Source organism: Dendrobates tinctorius, unplaced genomic scaffold (genome assembly GCF_039654945.1).
Source record: "Dendrobates tinctorius isolate UK_male_01 unplaced genomic scaffold, ASM3965494v1 ptg000223l, whole genome shotgun sequence".
Lineage (NCBI taxonomy): Eukaryota > Metazoa > Chordata > Amphibia > Anura > Dendrobatidae > Dendrobates > Dendrobates tinctorius.
In genome coordinates, this window is record NW_027361890.1 from 26,651,514 (window position 1) to 26,673,584 (window position 22,071).

Below are 22,071 nucleotides of genomic sequence, written 5' to 3' on the forward strand. Positions count from 1 at the left end.
TCCTCCCCCTCCTATTACATACCATCCACCTCCCCAGCACCATCCACCTCCCCAGCACCATCCACCTCCCCAGTACCAGCAACCTCCCCAGCACCAGCAACCTCCCCAGTACCTGCAAACTCCCCAGTACCAGCAACCTCCCCAGTACCAGACATCTCCCCACTTCCAGCAACCTGCCCCGTACCAGACATCTCCCCACTTCCAGCAACCTGCCCCGTACCAGACATCTCCCCACTTCCAGCAACCTGCCCCGTACCAAACTCCTTCCCCATACAACTTGCCATCAACATCATCTGCTCCTACAGTCCCTGCCCAACCCTCCACTCCACCACCCACCACCTCTTCTGCTTCCCACATGTCCACCCATTCTGTAGTTTTTTCCACACCTTCACCTCTAACTGTTCCTTCCCCACCACGATCCCAGTCCTCTCTCCACACTCCCAGTGTCAAAGTGTCCCGCAGCCCCTACAGCAGTATTTCCACCACACACTACACAGATTTATAATGTGTGTATTTAAATAAAAATGACCAGTTTTATGGTTTCAGTTTTATAGTTTCAAACAAGTTTATTAAAATTTTAAAAAAGTTTACTAAAAAAAACATTTTTCAATAAAAGTTAAATTATTTTACACTGGTTGTCTGTCATTTCTTTCTGCGGCGAAAAAGGCTAAATACAGGGCATTTAAAAGGTGAAATGGTATTCAAAACTAGGTATATAACTGTGGGTAAATTTTAGCTTTTTGCCACAGTTGTGTTCCTGGTTGTGTTTGAAGCAAAGTATTTCACCTAAAAAGTTGTGTTTATTGTTGGTGATTTCCTAACAATGTACACAACTTTTGTTAAAAGGTGAAATACTTTGCATAAAACACAACCAGGTACACACCTGTGGCCTAAAGCTAAAAATAGAGACCATGACAAGATAGCCAACTTTGGTTGGCAAAGGTATATACTGTTGGTACAGAAGGTACACAAGTTTGGTTGGGCACAAATCTTTCACACTCTGTCATCCTGCCAGTGTACTCTGCCTTGAGGTGACATAAAGTATAGTGCAAAATTGTCCCTCATTACTGAAACCGTCACAGAACTTCTAGTGGTAATGTCATGGTTAGTGTTGAGCATTCCGATACCGCAAGTATCGGGTATCGGCCGATACTTGCTGTATCGGAATTCCGATACCGACTTCCGATATTTTTTCAATATCGGAATTCGGCATCGGAATCGGAAGTTCAGTTGATTGACGGCCTGACGTCATCATGATGCGCGGTGTGTGCGCATCATGATGCGCCGTCATTTCGGGCCTTCCGGGGGTCTCTGCCGGCCTGCCGGGGGGCTGTGCCGGCCTGCCGGGGGGCTGTGTGGACTGCCCGGGGTCTGTACCGGCCTGCCGGGGGGCTGTGCCGGCCTGCCGGTGGTCTGTGCACCCTGTGGGGGTCTGTACCGGCCTGCCGGGGGGCTGTGCCGGCCTGCCGGGGGGCTGTGCTGATGTCCGGGGGTCTGTGCAAGCATCGTCCGATGGGACTACAAGTCCCATCGGGCGATGCCTGCTACCATGACAGTGATTGACACATTAGCCAATGATGGGACAGTAGTAGTCCCATCATCCGGCTAATGTGTTAAATGTTAAAAAAAAAAAAAAAAAATACTACATACATACTACATACATACTACATGCATGCTACATACATACTACATATATACTACATACATACTACATACATGCTACATACATACTGCATGCTACATACATACTACATGCATGCTACATACATACTACATATATACTACATACATACTACATACATGCTACATACATACTGCATGCTACATACATACTACATGCATGCTACATACATACTACATACATACTACATACATACTACATACATGCTACATACATACTACATACATACTACATACATACTACATACATGCTACATACATACTGCATGCTACATACATACTACATACATACTACATGCATGCTACATGCATGCTACATACATACCACATATATACTACATGCATGCTACATACATACTACATGCTACATACATACTACATATATACTACATGCATGCTACATACATACTACATGCTACATACATACTACATATATACTACATGCATGCTACATACATACTACATGCTACATACATACTACATATATACTACATGCATGCTACATACTACATGCTACATACATACTACATATATACTACATGCATGCTACATACATACTACATGCATGCTACATACATACTACATGCTACATACATACCACATATATACTACATACATACAATACATTCATACAATACATACATAGACATACAGTACATATAACATAGAGTAACATACTTACCAATACTTGTCACATTGTTCCCCGAAGCCATTGTCTTTTCCGGGATAAATATTAACATAACAAACCACAAAAATACTCACCCACGATCCGAAGCAGTCCACGAGTGTGTCCCACGACGATCTTGGGTAGAGAACTGCAGCATCAGATGATGCTGCCGTTCTCTACGGGCTGCAGGAATCCAATGACGGAAGGTAGGTATCCTTCCGCACTGTATTCCTCCGCCACTTAAAAAAAAAAAAGTCCCTAGTCTCACTTTATGCCATTGCTGTGTGGGAATTTCCACAGTGAGACTAGGCATTTTATTTTTTTTAAGTGGCGGAGGAATACAGTGCGGAAGGATACCTACCTTCCGTCATTGGATTCCTGCAGCCCGTAGAGAACGGCAGCATCATCTGATGCTGCAGTTCTCTACCCAAGATCGTCGTGGGACACACTCGTGGACTGCTTCGGATCGTGGGTGAGTATTTTTGTGGTTTGTTATGTTAATATTTATCCCGGAAAAGACAATGGCTTCGGGGAACAATGTGACAAGTATTGGTAAGTATGTTACTCTATGTTATATGTACTGTATGTCTATGTATGTATTGTATGAATGTATTGTATGTATGTAGTATATATGTGGTATGTATGTAGCATGTAGTATGTATGTAGCATGCATGTAGTATGTATGTAGCATGCATGTAGTATATATGTAGTATGTATGTAGCATGTAGTATGTATGTAGCATGCATGTAGTATTTTTTTTTTTTTTTTACATTTAACACATTAGCCGGATGATGGGACTACTACTGTCCCATCATTGGCTAATGTGTCAATCACTGTCATGGTAGCAGGCATCGCCCGATGGGACTTGTAGTCCCATCGGACGATGCCTGCACAGACCCCCGGAGCCTGCACAGACCACCGGCAGGCCGGCACAGCCCCCCGGCAGGCCGGCACAGCCCCCCGGAGCCTGCACAGCCCCCCGGCAGGCCGGCACAGCCCCCCGGCAGGCCGGCACAGCCCCCCGGCAGGCCGGCACAGCCCCCCGGAGCCTGCACAGACCACCGGCAGGCCGGCACAGACCACCGGAGCCTGCACAGACCCCCTGGCAGGCCGGCACAGCCCCCCGAAAGGCCCGTACAGACCCCAGAGAGGCTGTACAAGGGCAGGAAAGGGTTTTTCTTATTCCGATACCGGAAGTCCCATAGACTTGAATGGGACTTCCGGTATCGGAATCGGCGATACCGATACTTTTTTTAAAGATCGGCCGATACCATCCGATACGATACTTTGAAGTATCGGACGGTATCGCTCAACTCTAGTCATGGTAATCTTGCAAGGTGGTTTCTTCAGAGGTGTCCTCAATGGAAATGGGTTCCTTGCAGATAACAAAATTGTGGAGTACCACGCACGCTTTGATCACCTCGTCCACAGTTTCTGTCTTGAGGTTGATCGCAGTCAATAGGACCCGCCATTTGGCTGTCAGAATACCAAAGGTACATTCAACCATTCTTCTTGCTCTTGTGAGGCGGTAATTAAAAATGCGTTTTGGTCTTGTCAATCCTCTGCTAGAGTACGGTTTCAAAAGGTGTTCTGACAGCTGGAAGGCTTCATCCCCTACACAGACAAATGGCATAGGTGGACCAGATGTTTGCGGCAGCGGTCTAGGTGGTGGGAACTGGAAGGTGTTTCCATACAGTTTACGCCCCATGGCAGACAGTTTGAAAACTTGAGAGTCATTGGAGCGGCCATAGGCCCCAATATCAACCGCAATAAATTTGTATTCCGCGTCAGCGATGGCCATGAGGACAATTGAAAAATATTTCTTGTAATTGAAATATTCCGATCCCGATCCGGCTGGCTTTACAATGCGGATATGTTTCCCGTCCACAGCGCCCAAGCAGTTTGGAAACTGACATATCTGTTGAAACTTGTCAGCAATTTCAATCCACCTCTCTGTTGTGGGCTCTGGTAAAAACTCTTCAGCTAAGGAGTCCCACAGTGCACGGCATGTGTACTTCACAATTCCAGATATGGTGGAAATCCCGAGTCTGTACTGGAAATGCAGTGACGAAAGGGATTCTCCAGTTGCAAGAAATCTGTGGGGAATTAAAAAACAATAAATTAGTTTTAAATCACAGCATTACATACCAAAACTGACCTATAACACTTGGAGATACAAACTACCACCAACAAGATTGCAGTGAAAGTGTGCTCTGATGCGAGCATATCCAATAAATGTGGCTTACCTTAAAGTCACCATCAGACGCTCTGCGGGTGAAACAGAGAAGCGGCAATAGGTGTCCGCTTTTCTTATGAGGTGTGCAATGCACTCCACCAAGTAATCAAAATTCTCCATTTTCATCCGCACATATCCAAAAAATTTATCCGGGTTTCGTCTAAGGTCCATGCAGACTGTAGAATAGACCCCACGCGTCATTCTCTTGGCTGTGATGGGGTGGATCCAAAAACGTCGTCTACGATGCCTGATGCGCTGCTGTCTCGCTCTCTCCTTCTCCAGAACAATCACCCTCAAACGATTCGCCTCCGCTATAAAATCCGCCAAATTCTTCAAAATATTTCCAATGACAACATCCATCTTCGCCAGTAACTTGCTCTTCTCTCCAACCTGCACTTTCTCCTCTACAACCTGTCAAAGAAGGGCTGTAGGAACATGCTATATATAGTTTTCCAGTAGCCAATCCCGTTCGGAAGGCCACAAGGGTCAATTTTAAAAACCGGATCCGGCGTAATCCGTTGAAAAACGGATAGAAAAACGGATGAACCGGATGAGACGGATCCGGTTTTGTCTGTCAAGAAAAAGACGGATCCAGCAGAAAACCGGATCCGTCACATCCGGTTTTACGGAACATTTGCCGGATCCGGCGTTCCGGCACGACGCCGGATCGCGCCTGACGCCGAAAACCTGATGTGTGAAAGTAGCCTTACGCGTTTTTTAATTGTTAGGTCTCCAAAAATCTAGTTTCTTTGATAAATTGAAACTAATTTTTTTAATAAAAAAAATTTGTGAATTGTAGCAGGACAAACGGCTTTTAAAAATGTTAAACCACCTTAATTTTACACAAAGCATGTTAAACTTTTTATGAATGACAATAGTCAATTTTTGGAACAAAAAATTCTGTGAACTGTAGCAGGACAAGCATTTTTTTTTATTTTAAACCACCAAAAGTTTACACAAAGCACATTAAACTGCATGGATGACAATATAGTACATTTTTTCACAAAAAAAATGTGGTCACTAGCAATGAGCGAACTTGCTCGAATAAGGTCTTATCCGAGCATGCTCGGGTGCTAACAAACAGGCAGTTCCTGCATGTGGTGCAACTGTAGAACAGCCTTGAGACAAGCAGTCTTTTGGGACTAGAAAACATATTTTTCAAGCACACCAAAGACATTCAGTTAGCACCCGAGCATGCTTGGATAATACCTTATCTGAGCACGTTTGCTCATCATTAGTGGTCACGTGCAGCAGCTATATATTTAGCAATGGACTGCAAAGCCCAGCCTAGAGGCTACATTTAGCCACTCCAGAAGTTATCTCTAGGCTAAATGCAGGATGTATCGTATAGAAACAGAAAAAGAATAAGATGAGCCATTAGAAGGACTTTTAGTATGATGGTTCAGCATCAGCAGCACCTGTAGCACCACTAGGGAACCGATTGATGAAACTGTCCTCATACAGGAGTAGGGAGGAGGGCCCCCGCAAAGTGTCCGGGCCGGAACCAAGGGGACTGCCATCTAGGTTCCTAAGGGAACTGTACCCGGGGAACGGAGGAGGAGAGTGGACTGCTGGGAGTGACAGGACAGCAAGGGGAGGGGTGAGTATAAAAGGGACAGGGAGTGCGCAGGGGAGTCAGTTGGCAGAATGGCAGACACAGAGCAAGAGACTGTGGGAGTGTGAGAGGGCCAGAGTGACAGACGGTGACCAGAGAGGAGACCAGCAGCAGAGGGGAGATTTACAGTAGCCTACGGAGAGGAAGCGCCGAGCTTACCGACAAGAGACTGCCGCTTCACTCCAATCCAGGGTCACGACCTGCCCACGGTCGTCCGTTGCCGCTGTGCTCCAGCCCGTTGCGGCCTGTCCGCCGCCTCTCGTGGCCGCTGCCGCTTCACTCCAGCCCACGGCTGCTGCCTGCCCGCTGCCACCCCGCTTCAGCCTGTGGCTGCGGCCTGTTCATCGCCCGCAGCTGACATCACCCTGCTGCAGTCGGCAGTTGGGGCCTACTCATCGCCTACAGAGAGACTCTTTGCCCAGGCCCAGGCTGTGCACGTGGCCTGCCAACCGCCACTCCTGGTAACTGCGACACAACCCTGCTTGGGGACTGGAGTCTCCTTGAACTCACTAACGAGCGGAACCCCGCTGTTTCTACAGGGGGTTACCTCATCAAAGGACTCCCTCAGGGCCTGTTGTGCCCCAACTCCTCCTGGGCGCTGGGGCGCCCGAAGACTACGCCAGATCTTCAGCAGCTGTGCCCAGCGGCTGCAACACCAAACCAGCTTCATCAGAGATGCCGAGGGAAGTCAGGACGGATAAGTAACACTATAGGAAATAAGGACTCGTAGTCGGCCATATCGCGGCCCTATAGTAACCGGCCTTTGCCGGGTTAGTCGTGTTCTCTTTAATAGTGCTTGCTTGTGCTGAGTCCCTGCGAGGACAATAGCTGTTACTTTGTTTTGGTTGCTTAGTATAGCCCTAGCGGCTTCAATTTATAAAAGGTTCTCCCCAAAGTACATCTCAGTCTCGCGTCTCGTCACTGCATCCTGCGTACCTGCTATTACCTAAACAGGCAACCACTCTCCAATCACAACTGTCCATGAGCTGTGCAATGGCATCACCAGCATAGCGGCACCGGTCCTTTTATAATTTCTGATGAGGTAATGCATCCAGCCAACCACAGTAATTCCACTGCCAATATGGTCATTACAATGACTGGCAAGCAATCCCCACATGTTTATTGGCTGAGTAACAGGTGCCAAACATGCAAGGTGGGGATTCGAGCATTCAAATTGAGCACCAGCTAATGCTCGACGAGTGCAGAGCATATCCGAGTACCCAGATACTTGTGTGATATCTGAGTATCACCAAGCATGTTCACTCATTACTAGTAAGTGTATATTTCGATAACGTTGTCTCAATTTACACCATTTTGCCATCTTCTCACATGAAGAGCCATACACAATAATATTAACAAACCTCAAAAACATGAGTGAATTGGTTGTAGGTGATTCGAAATTAATTCAATTCGAATTTTGCGAAAAATTTGGATTCACACTAATCTAAATTTATTGTGCTTCATTTTCAATCCATCAAACTGGCCAGCTGCTATTTATTTTAAAGGGCTGAAAAATGGTTTAAGAAAAAACAAAACAGTAATATTCTGACCTTGCCACTCCCGATTCCCACTACAAATACTTCCTGCCCATTGATGTGCTTGCTCCATGAGGCTGGGGTCAATTCTTGTCTTCATGGCAGGCCAGTACAAAGAGGCATCAATAGGAGTCAGAGGAACCACAGGAGGACCAGGGAGAGCTACGGCAGTGGGACAGGTGATTGGTGAGGTCAGTACACTATATTTTTATTTATTTTTTCAACCGCAATGTTTATTATACTCTGGTCCGACCTCATGGCATAATAAGGCATGTTCTATTCACATGGAATAAAACTGATATAAATCAAATTTTTATAACCAAATTCCAGAAAATTGTTAAATTCAAATTTAAGTAAATTCGCAAATCATTACCTCCTCTATCCCATATCAACCAATCACAATAAAGTTTTATTTTTTCCAGAGCAGATTAAGGAATTAAAGCTGTGCTTTTTTAATTTCTTAAAAAATATTATGAAAGGAATTTATAATACCAATAAATAGCTTCAGTTTTACTTGAGGTACCATGGCCTTAATTTGCAACATATTTACCAAAATATCACAAGTGGTTTGATAAATTTTTGCCACCTTTCTTTCAATTTCCATCCATAAAAATGAAACATCTTTCATTCATATTGCCAACTGTGTGTCATATACAGTATGTCCACTTTTTACATCCGCACGACATCTATAATACATACGTTTTTATGCAACACCAGTTTAAAATGAACTTGATAAAATAGTTTCCTATTTTATTAATTGAAATGTATCCATATAAATTGGATGCATTGCAAATGATCTGTATGGGATCCCATATTTTGTGCACCCATAGATATGAATGAAATACAGAAGAGACTAATGCATTCTGCAATTTTTTTTTTTTCACACAGACGCTTGGTCTGTGGGAAAAAACTGTCAATTGAAAAGCCCTATTGAATTGCAATGTCAGTGTGCAGACTGTGTGCTGTCAAATTGTTAATTGCTCTCAGTAGGAGAAGCAAAATAATAATCTTGTAGTTATCATACCTTTTAATGGCTAGCAAAAATGACATAAGTGATGTTACAAAGCAAGCTTTGAAGAGTACTTACTGTATGACCCTTCATCAGACATAGTATTGCAAAGTATCTCCTACTGGACTCAATCAATCTTTTTCAATAGCCTAAGACCCCCTTCACACATTCATTTTTCATGTTCGTATGCGATTCGCTTTTTAAGGACCACAAATGCAGACACACGCACACTGATTATATTTAAATGGTGGTGCACATGTTAGGTTTTTCACACGGACCATGTGTCCGTGTGAAAAACTCACAGACATGTCCTTTTTTTTCCGGCATCACAAAGGAAATGCATGCCACATACGTGTACACTAATGTCATACACATGACATCCGTGTGTCATCAGCTTGTCACGTACTGAAATGAAATTTTCCAGTGGATGGGGAAAGCAGTACAATTAGCACTTTTCCCACCTGCCGTTGGCTGACTACAACTATCATCCTCGCCTGTTCTCCCTGCCATCAGTAACACCAGGCGATGCTGAAGATAGTTGTAGTCAGCACCCGCCATCTGAGAGTAGGGGTAACTACAGTTGTCGTCATCCTCGACTGCTTTCCCTGCAATCAGTGAAACCAGGAAACGTTGATGAGGGGTATAGTTAGAATCGCTGTTTAGGAATACAGTAGTGCACATTAAATAAAGAAATAAATATGAAAAATGGTGTGGGGTCCCACTTATTTTTACTAACCAGCTGAGGGAAAGCAGTAAGCTTGGGGCTGGTGTTATTTTTCTGGAAAGGGGGCAATATTCATAAAGGTTCCCAGCCTATTAATAAAAGCTCATCTCATAGTTGTCTGCATAGTCTTAACTGGTTACTGAAAGGGGAACCGAAAAAAAATGACGTGGGATTCACCCTATTTTTAATAACCAAAGACTAAACAGACAGCTGTGGGCTGATATTAATAGGCTTTTAAGGGGCCCCCTCAATTACTAATAACACCAGCTCTCAGACGCCCCCAGAAATGGCACATCCAATAGATGCATTAATTTTGCCGCGAAGAATTGGCTCTTCCTGCTTGCCCTGATGCATTGGTAAGTGGGGTAATGGTTTTAGAGTTGATGTCAGCTGTATAATGTCTGCTGGAATTAGGGTTGATGCTAGCTGTGCAATGTGTGCTGTGTAATGGAAAGGCATCTGTCAGACACCCCCATTATTAACCCCATAATCAAGTAAAAATCACACACACAAAAAAAGTCCTGTAATTATAAAAAGCATTCCCCAATCCTCTTTACGCATTTATGACCATGCAATAAAAAATAATCCAAACTGGTCCACCATAAAATTCACAACACGTTTTCCGATGATCTACATCTGGATGCTGTGCTGAGCGGTGATGGGTTCCAAGACCTTTTTCTTTTCTTATGACTATTAAACTCTATCATGTACAGTGCTCGCCTTTATAAGGCTATGGTCACATGTTAAATTTTTTTCTGCTTTTTTGCAGCTTTTTAAAGCGACTTAAAAGCTACTTTTCACAATACCACCAAAAGCTATGAAAATTCAGAAATCTCATGTATGCACTTTTTTTTTGTCCTGACTGATTTGGAAAGCTGCAGGATTTTTTAAGTCTGCAGCATATCAATTAAAAAAGCATCAAAATATAATGACAATGTTGAAAAACGGGCGCTATGAACGCAGCATTTTTTACTGCCAAGAGAGCTCATTTAGCTACAGGAAAAAAAGCAACAAAAAAGTTGCGTGTGAACATAACCTAAGGGCTCTTTCCAATCTGTGAGGAAAACAGACAGGTGAAATTAAAAAAAACATGGATTGTACTCCAACGTTAATCTATGAGTCCTTGCTCATCTGAGATTTTTTTTCAGCACAAATCAGGGATGAGAAAAGAAATCGCAGCATGCTGAGATTGTCCTCGTATCTTGGACGAGACACACCAATGCAAGTCAATGGTTGTGAAAAAATAGCATGGCACTCGGACCATGCTCGTGCCGTCCAATTTTTACACACACGTCCTTTGAAAAGTCGTCAATTCATCTGCTGCGTACAGTAAAATCACAGCATGACCCGACAAAATAGAATGGATAGAATACATATATACACATAGAATAGATAGATAGAAAGATGTCAATAATATATATAATTAGTACAGTGCTTGTGCAGCTTACTGTACATGCTTTTTTTCTTACTAAATTATTTTCTGAAAAAGAATGCCGTGGGATCCCCCAACATTTTAGTAACCAACAGAGGGAAAGAGGACAGATGTTTATAGCCTGGTAAGGGGGTAATACTAAGGCTGGTTTCACATTTGCGTTTTTTTGCGCTGGAAAAAAACGCATACGTGCGCATGCGTTTTTTCCCCTATATTTAACATGGGTGCGCATACCTGCGCGCTGGTAAGCGCATGTATGCGATTTTCATGCGCTGCGTTTTTTTGGGGTGTGCGTTGGTATTTTCCAGACGCAGCATGTTGCATTTTTTGGCCCTGGAAAAAAGCGCATGCGCACGTATGCGCACGTTTTGCGCTAAAAATGGCCATTATAGCCTATGGATGCGCATACGTGCGCACTGGCATGCGCAGGTATGCGTTTTTTTAGCGCTGCGTTTTTTTGGTGGTGTCCACTTGTTGTCCTAGTTATAATCTTCTAAAGTCAAAAAAAAAAAGTCTATATAAAGGAGGTGCCTGCCAAAACTCTGCCACTACTACACTGACAGATTGAAGAGCAGACAGTCAACCAAGAACCCATTATATCAGCGAAGAATGTGAGTATATTACATTATATGCCTGTCCTTTTAAATTATGTATGTACTAATGATTTTTATTATTTTTACATGCAGTATGTCTTCAGAATCAGAGTATTCCCCATCGCGGCAGGAATTGGCGCAAGCAGACCGTGAGGTGATTATTTTCGTGCATCTGGTAAGTATATCTGCTGCTTCTCCAAATCTCTTACGTTTTTTTCAACTTTTTTAAGACATCGTCATCATCATCTTCTGCGGACGGGACTAGTGAGGGCGAAGAGCAGGAGCAGCGAAGCCAAGTCCCGGTGGTGATACGGAATGTAAGTATCAAATGATTTGTAATGTTCTTTATTTTTTATCTTCTATTTTTACTCTTTTTTATGTTTCTTTTTTTGTAACTTTTTATTCAATTTAAATTTGATTATTCTAATGAATGTGTTTTGTCTAGGTTCCACAATGGGATGAAGACGTCTACCTGGATAATGAGCAGCTCATCAGCCTGGTCCAGGAGCGTTCGCCGTTGTGGGACAGCCGTGAATGGCTGCACAAGGACATTGTGGTGACCCGGCGGCTATGGAATGAGGTGGCCGCAGCGTTGATGGATGGCTGGGACAGCGCCACAGCATCCTACAAAAAGGCGTTTAGTGAGTATTTCCCTGCTCTGTATTGTGCCACAGTGACTGTTGTCCTTGACGGCACTGTTGGGTTTCGTGCTAGGCATATTCTAGCAGGAAACCCAACAGTGTCATCGGGGTCTACAGTGACTGCTTTGAGTATTGTATTGCTACATTGTGCCGCAGTGACTGTTGTCCTTGACGGCACTGTTGGGTTTCGTGCTAGGTGTATTCTAGCAGGAAAACCAACAGTGTCATCGGGGTCTACAGTGACTGCTTTGAGTATTGTATTGCTACATTGTGCCGCAGTGACTGTTGGCCTTGACGGCACTGTTGGGTTTCGTGCTAGGTGTATTCTAGCAGGAAACCCAACAGTGTCATCGGGGTCTACAGTGACTGCTTTGAGTATTGTATTGCTACATTGTGCCACAGTGACTGTTGTCCTTGACGGCACTGTTGGGTTTCGTGCTAGGCATATTCTAGCAGGAAACCCAACAGTGTAATCGGGGTCTACAGTGACTGCTTTGAGTATTGTATTGCTACATTGTGCCGCAGTGACTGTTGTCCTTGACGGCACTGTTGGGTTTCGTGCTAGGTGTATTCTAGCAGGAAACCCAACAGTGTCATCGGGGTCTACAGTGACTGCTTTGAGTATTGTATTGCTACATTGTGCCGCAGTGACTGTTGTCCTTGACGGCACTGTTTTTTTTTTTATCAACAGTGGACAAAGTCCGAACACGTTGGCGTTCGATCAAGGACCGCTTCAACAGTGATGTTCGTGCTGAGGGCCAGGTTCGCAGTGGATCTGCGTCAAGGACCAGAACTAGATACCGTCACTATCACGCGTTGCAGTTCCTAAGACCGGTCCTTGCCACGAGATCGTAAGTATTATAAATTTTGGGTTTTTATTTTTATTAATCTGTGTTTTTCTAATCCACAGCTGATGCTTCTTGTAAAGGCATGGTAGTAATGATTTTCCTTTCTTCAACAGCACCTGGAGCAGCACCCTGCAACCTGGCCCTGGAGCGGTCCTTCCTCGGACGTCCTCTGACCCGTCCCAGCCATCCGACAGCCAGGAAGCACCTTGCAGGTCAACCACACACACAGCTGGTGACCAGGAAGCTGGGCCATCAGGTGTTCCCCTGTTCCAGGTCTCTGCCACTGGTTATGCGGGCACTACCCGCCAGCGGCAGAGGGCCTTGGACAGGAATGTCTTGCCCGAGTTTATGCATTTGAGCGAGACATTTAATTCCAGCCTCAAGTCACTGTCCGACAGAGTTGAAAGCGGTTTTGCACTCATGGAACGTGGTTTTAACCACTTTGAACACCGCTTCAATTCTGTAGAACAGCGCCTTGACCGTCTGGAGGCCGACCTCAACAGACCAGCACACCATTTTTTTAGTAAGATTGAAAAGGGCATGGCGGAACACCTTAGTCCTGATCAACAGCTGAATGTGCTGCAGGCCTGCAACAATGCTTTCTTGCAGGCTATGCAGCATAATCGGTACGGTCAGCAGTCAGTGGTGTCCTTTCCACCTGTGCCACCATTGACTCGCTTCACCTCACTACCGACTTGTGCTGCATACCACTGCACGGACACCTCTATTCAAAGCCAGGACACCCACCGTTACACCACCACAAGTCTGAGTGCAGCTGGTCACTTCACCGACACCACCATGGCAAGCGCTGCTCCTGTCTGGAGCACCACCGCCACTCCCATGCATGCGTGGAGCTCAGCCACCACTAGGCAAACATGGAACAGCCCTGCCGCTACAACAACATGTAGTAGCCCTGCCACCACCACTCTGCAAACCTGGACCATCACTGCCGCCACCAGTCCTCCTGCAAGGACGAGCACTGACAACGAAGAGCAGCAGCAGCAGCCACCTCAGCAGCAGCAGCCACCTCAGCAGCAGCCACCTCAGCAGCAGCAGCAGCCACCTCAGCAGCAGCAGCAGCCACCTCAGCAGCAGCAGCAACCACCTCAACAGCAGCAACCACCTCAGCAGCAGCAGCCACCTCAGCAGCAGCCGCCACCTCAGCAGCAGCCGCCACCTCAGCAGCAGCCGCCACCTCAGCAGCAGCAGCCGCCACCTCAGCAGCAGCAGCAGCCACACCTGCAGACGGGGGACCTACACTCGATATTTGCCCCTAATTCAAGGCGAAATCTTTCAAGGCGGGCATTGGGCCAAAGTCGGTCCAGGCACACAAGCCTACGGCGACATGCCATTACAACTAATGTACCTGAACAGATTTCCTCTCCTCCAAGTGATCCTAGTTTAATTCCCTTAACTGGACTACCTTCCCCCACAAGTTTTGTTGCCCCTTCCCCTCAAACACCGTCTTCAACAGCAAGTGTTGCATATTCCCTGCACACCCCCAAATTGAAACCATCTGCCCCCAAACGCCGGAAAAAATAATTTTTTGGTTTATTTTTGTGATAAAAAATAAATTTACATTTGTGGTTCACCATTACTAAGTTTCATTAATGTTGTTTGCGCCGCTCACACACACTGATGGGTAAATACATGTTAAAAACCAACCCAAGGCCTAGTATAGTCATATGTGAAATAACACGGACTAGTATAGTCATACCAAGGCCTAGTGTAATAACTCGAGTTTTACCAACTTGGATCTGGTTTCATGAAAAACAAACTGTTGAAACTTGTCTTAAAAATAAGTTTCTTTCTAGTTTCACCAGTTTGTTTTTTGTGAAACAAGATGCTAGTTGTTAAAAATCGAGTTATTACAGTAGGCCTTGGTATGACTATACTAGGCCGTGGTATTTCACATATGACTATACTAGTAGGCCCAAGGCCTACTATACTCATATTTGAAATACCACGGCCTAGTATAGTCATTCCAAGGCCTAGTGTAATAACTCTAGTTTTACCAACTAGAATCTGGTTTCATGAAAAACAAACTGTTGAAACTTGTCTTAAAAATAAGTTTCTTTCTAGTTTCACCAGTTTGTTTTTTGTGAAACAAGATGCTAGTTGTTAAAAATCGAGTTATTACAGTAGGCCTTGGTATGACTATACTAGGCCGTGGTATTTCACATATTACTATATTACTAGCCCCAAGGCCTACTATACTCATATTTGAAATACCACGGCCTAGTATAGTCATTCCAAGGCCTAGTGTAATAACTTGTAAGTTGGAATGGAGCAGATTACATTCATCCACTCAATGCTGACTTGTATTCCCCATGGACTTTCATTGGGGTTGGGTTTTGAGGGTTGTGTTTTGAGAAAATCACATACTTTGTTTTCAACTAGTTGCACAATTTTCTCTTGAAAAAAAATGGTTTCCTGATTCATGGCCTGCAGCTTTGCTCGTTCCAATATATTTCACGCAGACTAGCAATGCTGCATTTTAACTCATATGTGTATTTACCTGCCCAGGTGTGTGAACATCAAAAAATTCAGTTATACATGGGAAGTTTTTTATTAAATTGGAGTTTAAAAAATATAGTGCACTCAGTAATGGTATCAAATAAGGTTTTTTATTACCATAAACAAACAAAAACATTACACCATTTCATCTTGCCAGTGCACCCGTCCTACATCAGAAATAAAGTAGGCCGCAAATTGGTCCCTCATTTGGCCAACTTCAACGGATGACCTGAGAGTGTGCTGAGTGAATTCAGGCAATGGGTTAGGAGCATCATCGTCCAGTTCAAAGGTCGGGTGCTCTTTAGCCATCACAAAGTTATGTAGAACCACACAGGCCTTCACCACCTCATCGACTGTTTCAAGTTTAAGATTAATGGCCGTGCCCAGAATTCGCCATCTGGAAACAAGAATCCCAAAAGCACACTCGACAGTTCTTCTGGCCCTGGTCAGCCTGTAATTAAATATTTTTTTGGTGTGGTCCAAGTCCCGGCTGGAGTAGGGTTTCAGTAAGTTTCCGCACATTTGAAAAGCCTCATCGCCAACCATTACAAAGGGCAGTGGCGGAGCTTCGGTGTGAGGAAGAGGCCGTGGCATAGGGAAATTAAATTGGTTGCCATACAACCTCCGGCCCATGTCTGAGTTTTTAAAAGCCTGTGAGTCATTACCACGGCCAAATGCTCCAATGTCCACTGCTACAAACATACATCCGGCATCCGCAATCGCAATGAGTACTATTGAAAAGTACTTTTTGTAATTATAGTACTCAGATCCCGTTCTTTGGGGTTTGATGATCCGTATGTGTTTACCATCAACAGCTACCAAACAGTTGGGAAAATTGCATACTGTCCAGAATTTGTCAGCAATTTACAACCACTTTTCAGCGGTGGGCAGGGGCATAAATTCTAGGGGAAAGAACATTCCAGAGAGCCCGGCAGGTGTCAGCAACAATTGCAGAAAAGGTAGAGATTCCAATACGGTACTGGAAGTGTAGTGAAGATAGGGTTTCTCCAGTCGCCAGGAATCTGTGAACAGACAAAGAAGTAAAATTAATATTTATGTATATTATTTTAAAAAACTATAAAATAAAATATTAGTACATTCACGAAAACTAATTACCCAAGGTTTTGAATACTAAATTTAAAAAAAAAACATCAGACCGCACCCCTTGGTTTTTAAAACATACCGTAATGTCACCAGTAGCCGTTCCTCAGGAGGAATCGCACGACGGAGCTGTGTGTCCTGTCTCCGGATGGATTGTTGGACACGAGCAAGCAAATCCATGACACTTTCGTGGGACATCCTGATATAATCTGTAAATTTCTCCGGGTTTGCCTGTAGCTCGCTGTAGAGGGTGTGGTATGCCCCACGGCTCTCCCGGAGTTCAACAATCGGATGTATCCACATACGCCGCCGTCTTCGCTGCCTCTCTCTCTTCCTTTGTTCATGGCAAGCAACTGCATACGCCTGAGCCATCGCGATGTCCAAATCCAAGTTGAAGTGAAAACTCTTCCAGCGCAGATCCATGGTCACGAGAAGAATCAAGCAAATGTGAAGAATACTGTAGACAGGGTCTATATATTAACATACCACACCCACAATGAAGTCCCATTGGTCTTGTGTGTTGTTGAATGGTTGTTTTTTCATTTTTGTGGGGTTTTTCCAAAATCTGTAAAAAAACGCAAACGCACAAAAAACGCATACAAACGCGCAAAAACGCTGCGTTTTTTTCCTGCATGCGCATAAAAATGCTTGAAAAAAACGCAGCGTTTGTATGCATTTGTATGCGTTTTTTTAATGCGTTTTTTTGCAGGAAAAACCCGCTGCAAAAAAAAACCAAGTGTGAAACTAGCCTTATGGAGCTTCCAAGGCTATTAATATCAGCTCACAGCTGTATACTTATCCTTTCCCGGTTATTAAAATGGGGGATCCTGAAAAAAATGACATAGGGTCCCCCTATAATTAATAAACAGCAAATGTCATGAAGACAGCTGTGGGCTGATATTAATAACCTACGAAATTGCCATGGATATTGGCCCCATCCCAGGCTAAAAACATCAGCTCTCAGCTTCCCCAGAATTGACACATCCATAAGATGTGCCAATTCTAACACTTAGCCTTGCTCTTCCCACTTGCGCTGGTAAGAAAAACACACACCGACACTGGATATAGTATATATCTCGATATATAGAATGATACAACAATTAATATTGATCAATATATTATTTTCCACCACCAGTGTCCAGTGAAAATAGTGATTACACACTAATTTAAGATCAAAAAGCAAACCAACCAACCATAAGACCTGTTAACCAAAAAAACAAACAGACAAGGTGTATTTAATTAATAATCTTTATTATACAGATGGTTACATAAAAACCAAATAAAAACAAAGTGCACGTATAGGAACAATTTTACAAAATTGTAAAATAAAATTGGACCCAATTACATATAATTCATATTCTAATATGCATACCTCATATATTATAAAGTGAAAAAAAAATTTCAAAAATAGTATAATGTGCAATGAAAAAGTGCAAGTGCATACAAAAATAAAACACAACCATTAAATAAATTACTGCCGTGAGGAGTGCAGTGTGCAATGTGCAAAAAAACAAAGTGTTATTTATATCATGTTCACAAAAAGATAAAAATAAAAAAAGACCACTGGTAACTTAATAAATCGCTGTGGAAAAAAGAGCAATGTGCATATACAAAGAAACAACCATATATTGTATATCATAAAAATTATATAAGTGGCTCAAAGTAATCACTGCCATATAAAGTGCAGTGTGCATGTCCATACTTTAACAATGCGCATTTTTATAGAACAACACAGTGACTCTTTTTATAAAGTGCAAAAAAATTATATAGAGAGGATTGCAAAAAATGGATCCTATACCTTTAAGGGTCACCACGTCCCTGTAACTCGCTCCCCACTACTTGCGCTGGTGCAGTGTTAGTTGGGGTGGTTGATGTCGCCTTTGTATTGTCAGGTGACATCAAGCCCAGAGGTTAGTAATGGAGAGGTGTCTATAAGACGCCCCATTACTAACAACTAAGTGATATTGTGTAAAAAAAAACACCAAGAAAAAAGTACTTCACGCTTGTGGTGCCATCACAAAGGTCCTGACACAGCCAATGAATTCAGTTCAACTCACTGAAGTCAGTGTGAGCACCATGTAAAAGTTCTAACAGATCCCATGCCTTTTTTTCAAAAGGAATTTATTTACTAAAAAAATGTACAGTAAGCTACACACACAAAGCACTCATTATATATCTTACTCACATAGTTTTACCTATATGTTTGTATCTATCTGTATATCTATTTAATCTTCCTCTATCTATCTATCTATATATATATATATATATATAGTGAGTCAAGGACCAGGGTCATATGCGAGGGTCGCTATATGTCCCCCAGGATGTGCAAAGAAGTATATTGAGGCCGTGTGAGGGCATTGTAGTCACAGGCAATGCATAAAAGTGAGTGTTGGTCTCAGACAAGCTATTTGTCCAGGGCAGATTAAAAAATCTGCCATGGGTTTTTATTTTTGAAATGGACTACAGGAAGGTAGCGGGGTCGGTCCATTTCCTCCACGGCCTGGGTTTTCCATGTGGCTCACGGCCACAGGTTCTGTGTAAAAACCACTTCAGCAGAGGGTTGTGTGTGTCAGTGTGGAGTTTGCAAGGTGCAGAGCAGACGGCACTGCAAAAGTGGAGTGCCCGCCAGGGCTGGGGGGTACTTGGTACCGGGCCGGTTCTTAAGGGGATGTGTCATGGCAGCAGTGACCCGGTTCGTGGCCCTGGGCATCCAATGAAAATGATAAGGGGATGATATTTATGAAAAGTAGTTTGTGATGCCATCTGTAGTATTCGGCAATTAGATGTTAGCCGAAGCTGCTTGAAGAGACCGCTGGGGCTGATGGTGATGCAGCAGAGCTGTTACAGCTTGCCACAGGTAAAGCTAAGCCCCAGAGCAGTAATAGTGTAAAATGATGGTGATGATGGAGATAATGGTGGTTGTAGTGCAGGGCAGATGAAACAGCAAATAAACTGAGGACACAGCAGGGTGCAGTCTTCACACTTTTACTCACAGTTCTGTTGTTACAGTCCCCAGCTGGGGTGCTGTGCCCTTCAGGTCGGTGGTCCAGCCAGCTCCCAGGTAATTTGAAAGTCACCTCACCAGAATTCCCTTCAGATGTCCCTTTCCTGGCCATCTCACTGCACTGGTTCCCTCCTCTCCTGCACTGCGCCTTCACATACAATGTCCCAAGCCAGCAAACTCGGATCTTGTCGGGAGACGTTGGTCAGACCCCTGGATCCTAGATGTCTGCCTTATCAGTGAATGTATGTGGGATTGGCTGTAGTACATGCAGATACTGCAACCTCCGATTTTCTAGCTGAGTCCTTAGTTTCTCCACTAGTTTTGGAGCCGGTCCCATAATTGCAACTTGGTCCCTCCACCTGACAGCGGTCAGCGTGGATACGAGCCCCACAGGTGGACTTCTCATTACCCGTGCCCCTAGGACCCCTTCTTTCTTACTCCAAAGCTTACCTTTCTGTCTTTTCTGTCTTTCCTTTCTCTCTGGCTACTGTCGTCTGCAGCTGGGATGAGCTCCACACGGCTCCAGTCCTTGACTGACTATCCTTCCCCCCACTTTCACTGCTCACTCACAACAAGCTCCTCCCTACTCCTCTTTCTCCACCCACACAACTTCTATCCAGCTCTGCCCTGGCTATGTGAGGAATGGTGTTGAGTGCAAGTGTCAGAATCCTGGGTAATGACCCCTCATTACCTGAGAGCGGGGTACCACACCTTTGGATAAGGTGCAATACCTCCGTGGCGACTGAACCACAGGGGCGCTACAAAAGCTCAGCATGTGTGAGGGAACACAGCACCAAGCAGAGCGAACTCCAGGAACCCCGCAGCATTATACAGTGGTGCAGTCGCCCTCGGCAAGTTTTTGGACAGTAAACCTGTGTTTACATTGAACTTTCCTGGGTCACTGCCTCTTCACTGCACAGTGAGGACACCGCTGCATATATATATATAAATATATATATATATATACTAGCTGAAGAGCCCGGCGCTGCCCGGGCATAGTAACTAACTGTGGCTAGGTATAACAAATTATAATTATCCTCCATCCCATAGTCCCGTGCCCATATACCCATCATACATATCCACCATCCCATAGGCCCGTGCCCATATACCCATCATACATATCCACCATTCCCATAGGCCCGTGCCCATATACCCATCATACATATCCTCCATCCCATAGTCCCGTGCCCATATACCCATCACACATCCTCCATCCCATAGGCACGTGCCCATATACCCATCATACATATCCTCCATCCCATAGTCGAGTGCCCATATACCCATCACACATCCTCCTTCCCATAGTCCCATGCCCATATACCCATCACACATCCTCCATCCCATAGTCCCATGCCCATATACCCATCATACATATTCACCATCCCATAGTCGAGTGTCCATATACCCATCACACATCCTTCATCTCATAGTCCCATGCCCATATACCCATCATACATATCCTCCATCCCATAGTCCCGTGCCCATATACCCATCATACATATCATCCATCCCATAGTCCAGTGCCCATATACCCATCACACATCCTTCCTCCCATAGTCAACCATTATGACATCATAATGAGCGGCGGGGCTTGCAACCTATGATGACATCAGCGTCGCCATGGCAACCATTATGACATCAAAATGAGGGGCGGGGCTTGATACACACACACTTTTTCCCCATTATGTAGATAGGGGCAAAATTGTTTGGTGAATTGGAACGCGCGGGGTTAAAATTTTGCCTCACAACATAGCCTATGACGCTCTCTGGGTCCAGACGTGTGCCTGTGCAAAATTTTGTGGCTGTAGCTGCGACGGTGCGGATGCCAATCCCGGACATTCACACATACATACATACATACACACACTTGAGCTTTATATATTAGATATATATATATACGCGTATAATCTTGAAGAATATTTCCTTGGTAGACTACATATAAATTACATAGAGAATTGCTCTATGTAAAAGCTCATGTTAAAATTGCATTGCAATCGGATCACATTTGCATGTAAATGGGATGCTAGGTGTTAAAAATTGGATTTTACTCTCATGAAAATCGCATGACACGTTTCTGGACCGAAAACGGACCATTTTTTTTCACGGTAATGGATTTGAGCCCTGCCCCTAATACACTCGTCTAAACGAGCCCCATAATAAGTTTTCTATTAGTAAGTTTTAGTAAAATCTAAGTCACACTGAGGTATAGTCACAGCCCAAAGAATTTGCACTTCTTCTAAAGGTGATGTAATAATTCAAGCCATATTGGTTGTAACTCAGCTTAACTAGTAACAGATATAGCTAATTAAGTAATTAATTGTTATCTAACACCTTTGCAGAGATCTATGACTCAGGAAATGAGATATACAGTCATGGCCAAAAGTTTTGAGAATGACACAAATATTAATTTTTACAAAGTCTACTGCTTCATTTTTTCTAATGGCAATTTGCATATACTCCAGAATGTTA

General features: G+C 44.0%; 1 protein-coding gene across 1 annotated transcript; it reads left to right on the forward strand.

Moving 5' to 3' along the window:
- The first annotated feature begins 11,524 nt into the window (after positions 1 to 11,524).
- On the forward strand, positions 11,525 to 21,951 carry LOC141059027 (uncharacterized). The gene is made up of 4 exons (XM_073555233.1): positions 11,525 to 12,132; positions 12,824 to 12,983; positions 13,094 to 14,146; positions 21,942 to 21,951. The coding sequence occupies exons 1-4, from the start codon at positions 12,087 to 12,089 to the stop codon at positions 21,949 to 21,951; spliced, it is 1,269 nt and encodes a 422-aa protein (XP_073411334.1). The 5' UTR covers positions 11,525 to 12,086.
- The last annotated feature ends 120 nt before the right edge of the window (positions 21,952 to 22,071 follow it).

Coding starts and splice junctions, on each gene's coding strand:
- LOC141059027 (XM_073555233.1), top strand. CDS start 12,087: ATGGATGGCTGGGACAGCGCCACAGCATCCTACAAAAAGGCGTTTA. Junction 12,133..12,823: donor ATCCTACAAAAAGGCGTTTA/GTGAGTATTTCC, acceptor TTTTATCAACAG/TGGACAAAGTCCGAACACGT. Junction 12,984..13,093: donor CCGGTCCTTGCCACGAGATC/GTAAGTATTATA, acceptor TTTCTTCAACAG/CACCTGGAGCAGCACCCTGC.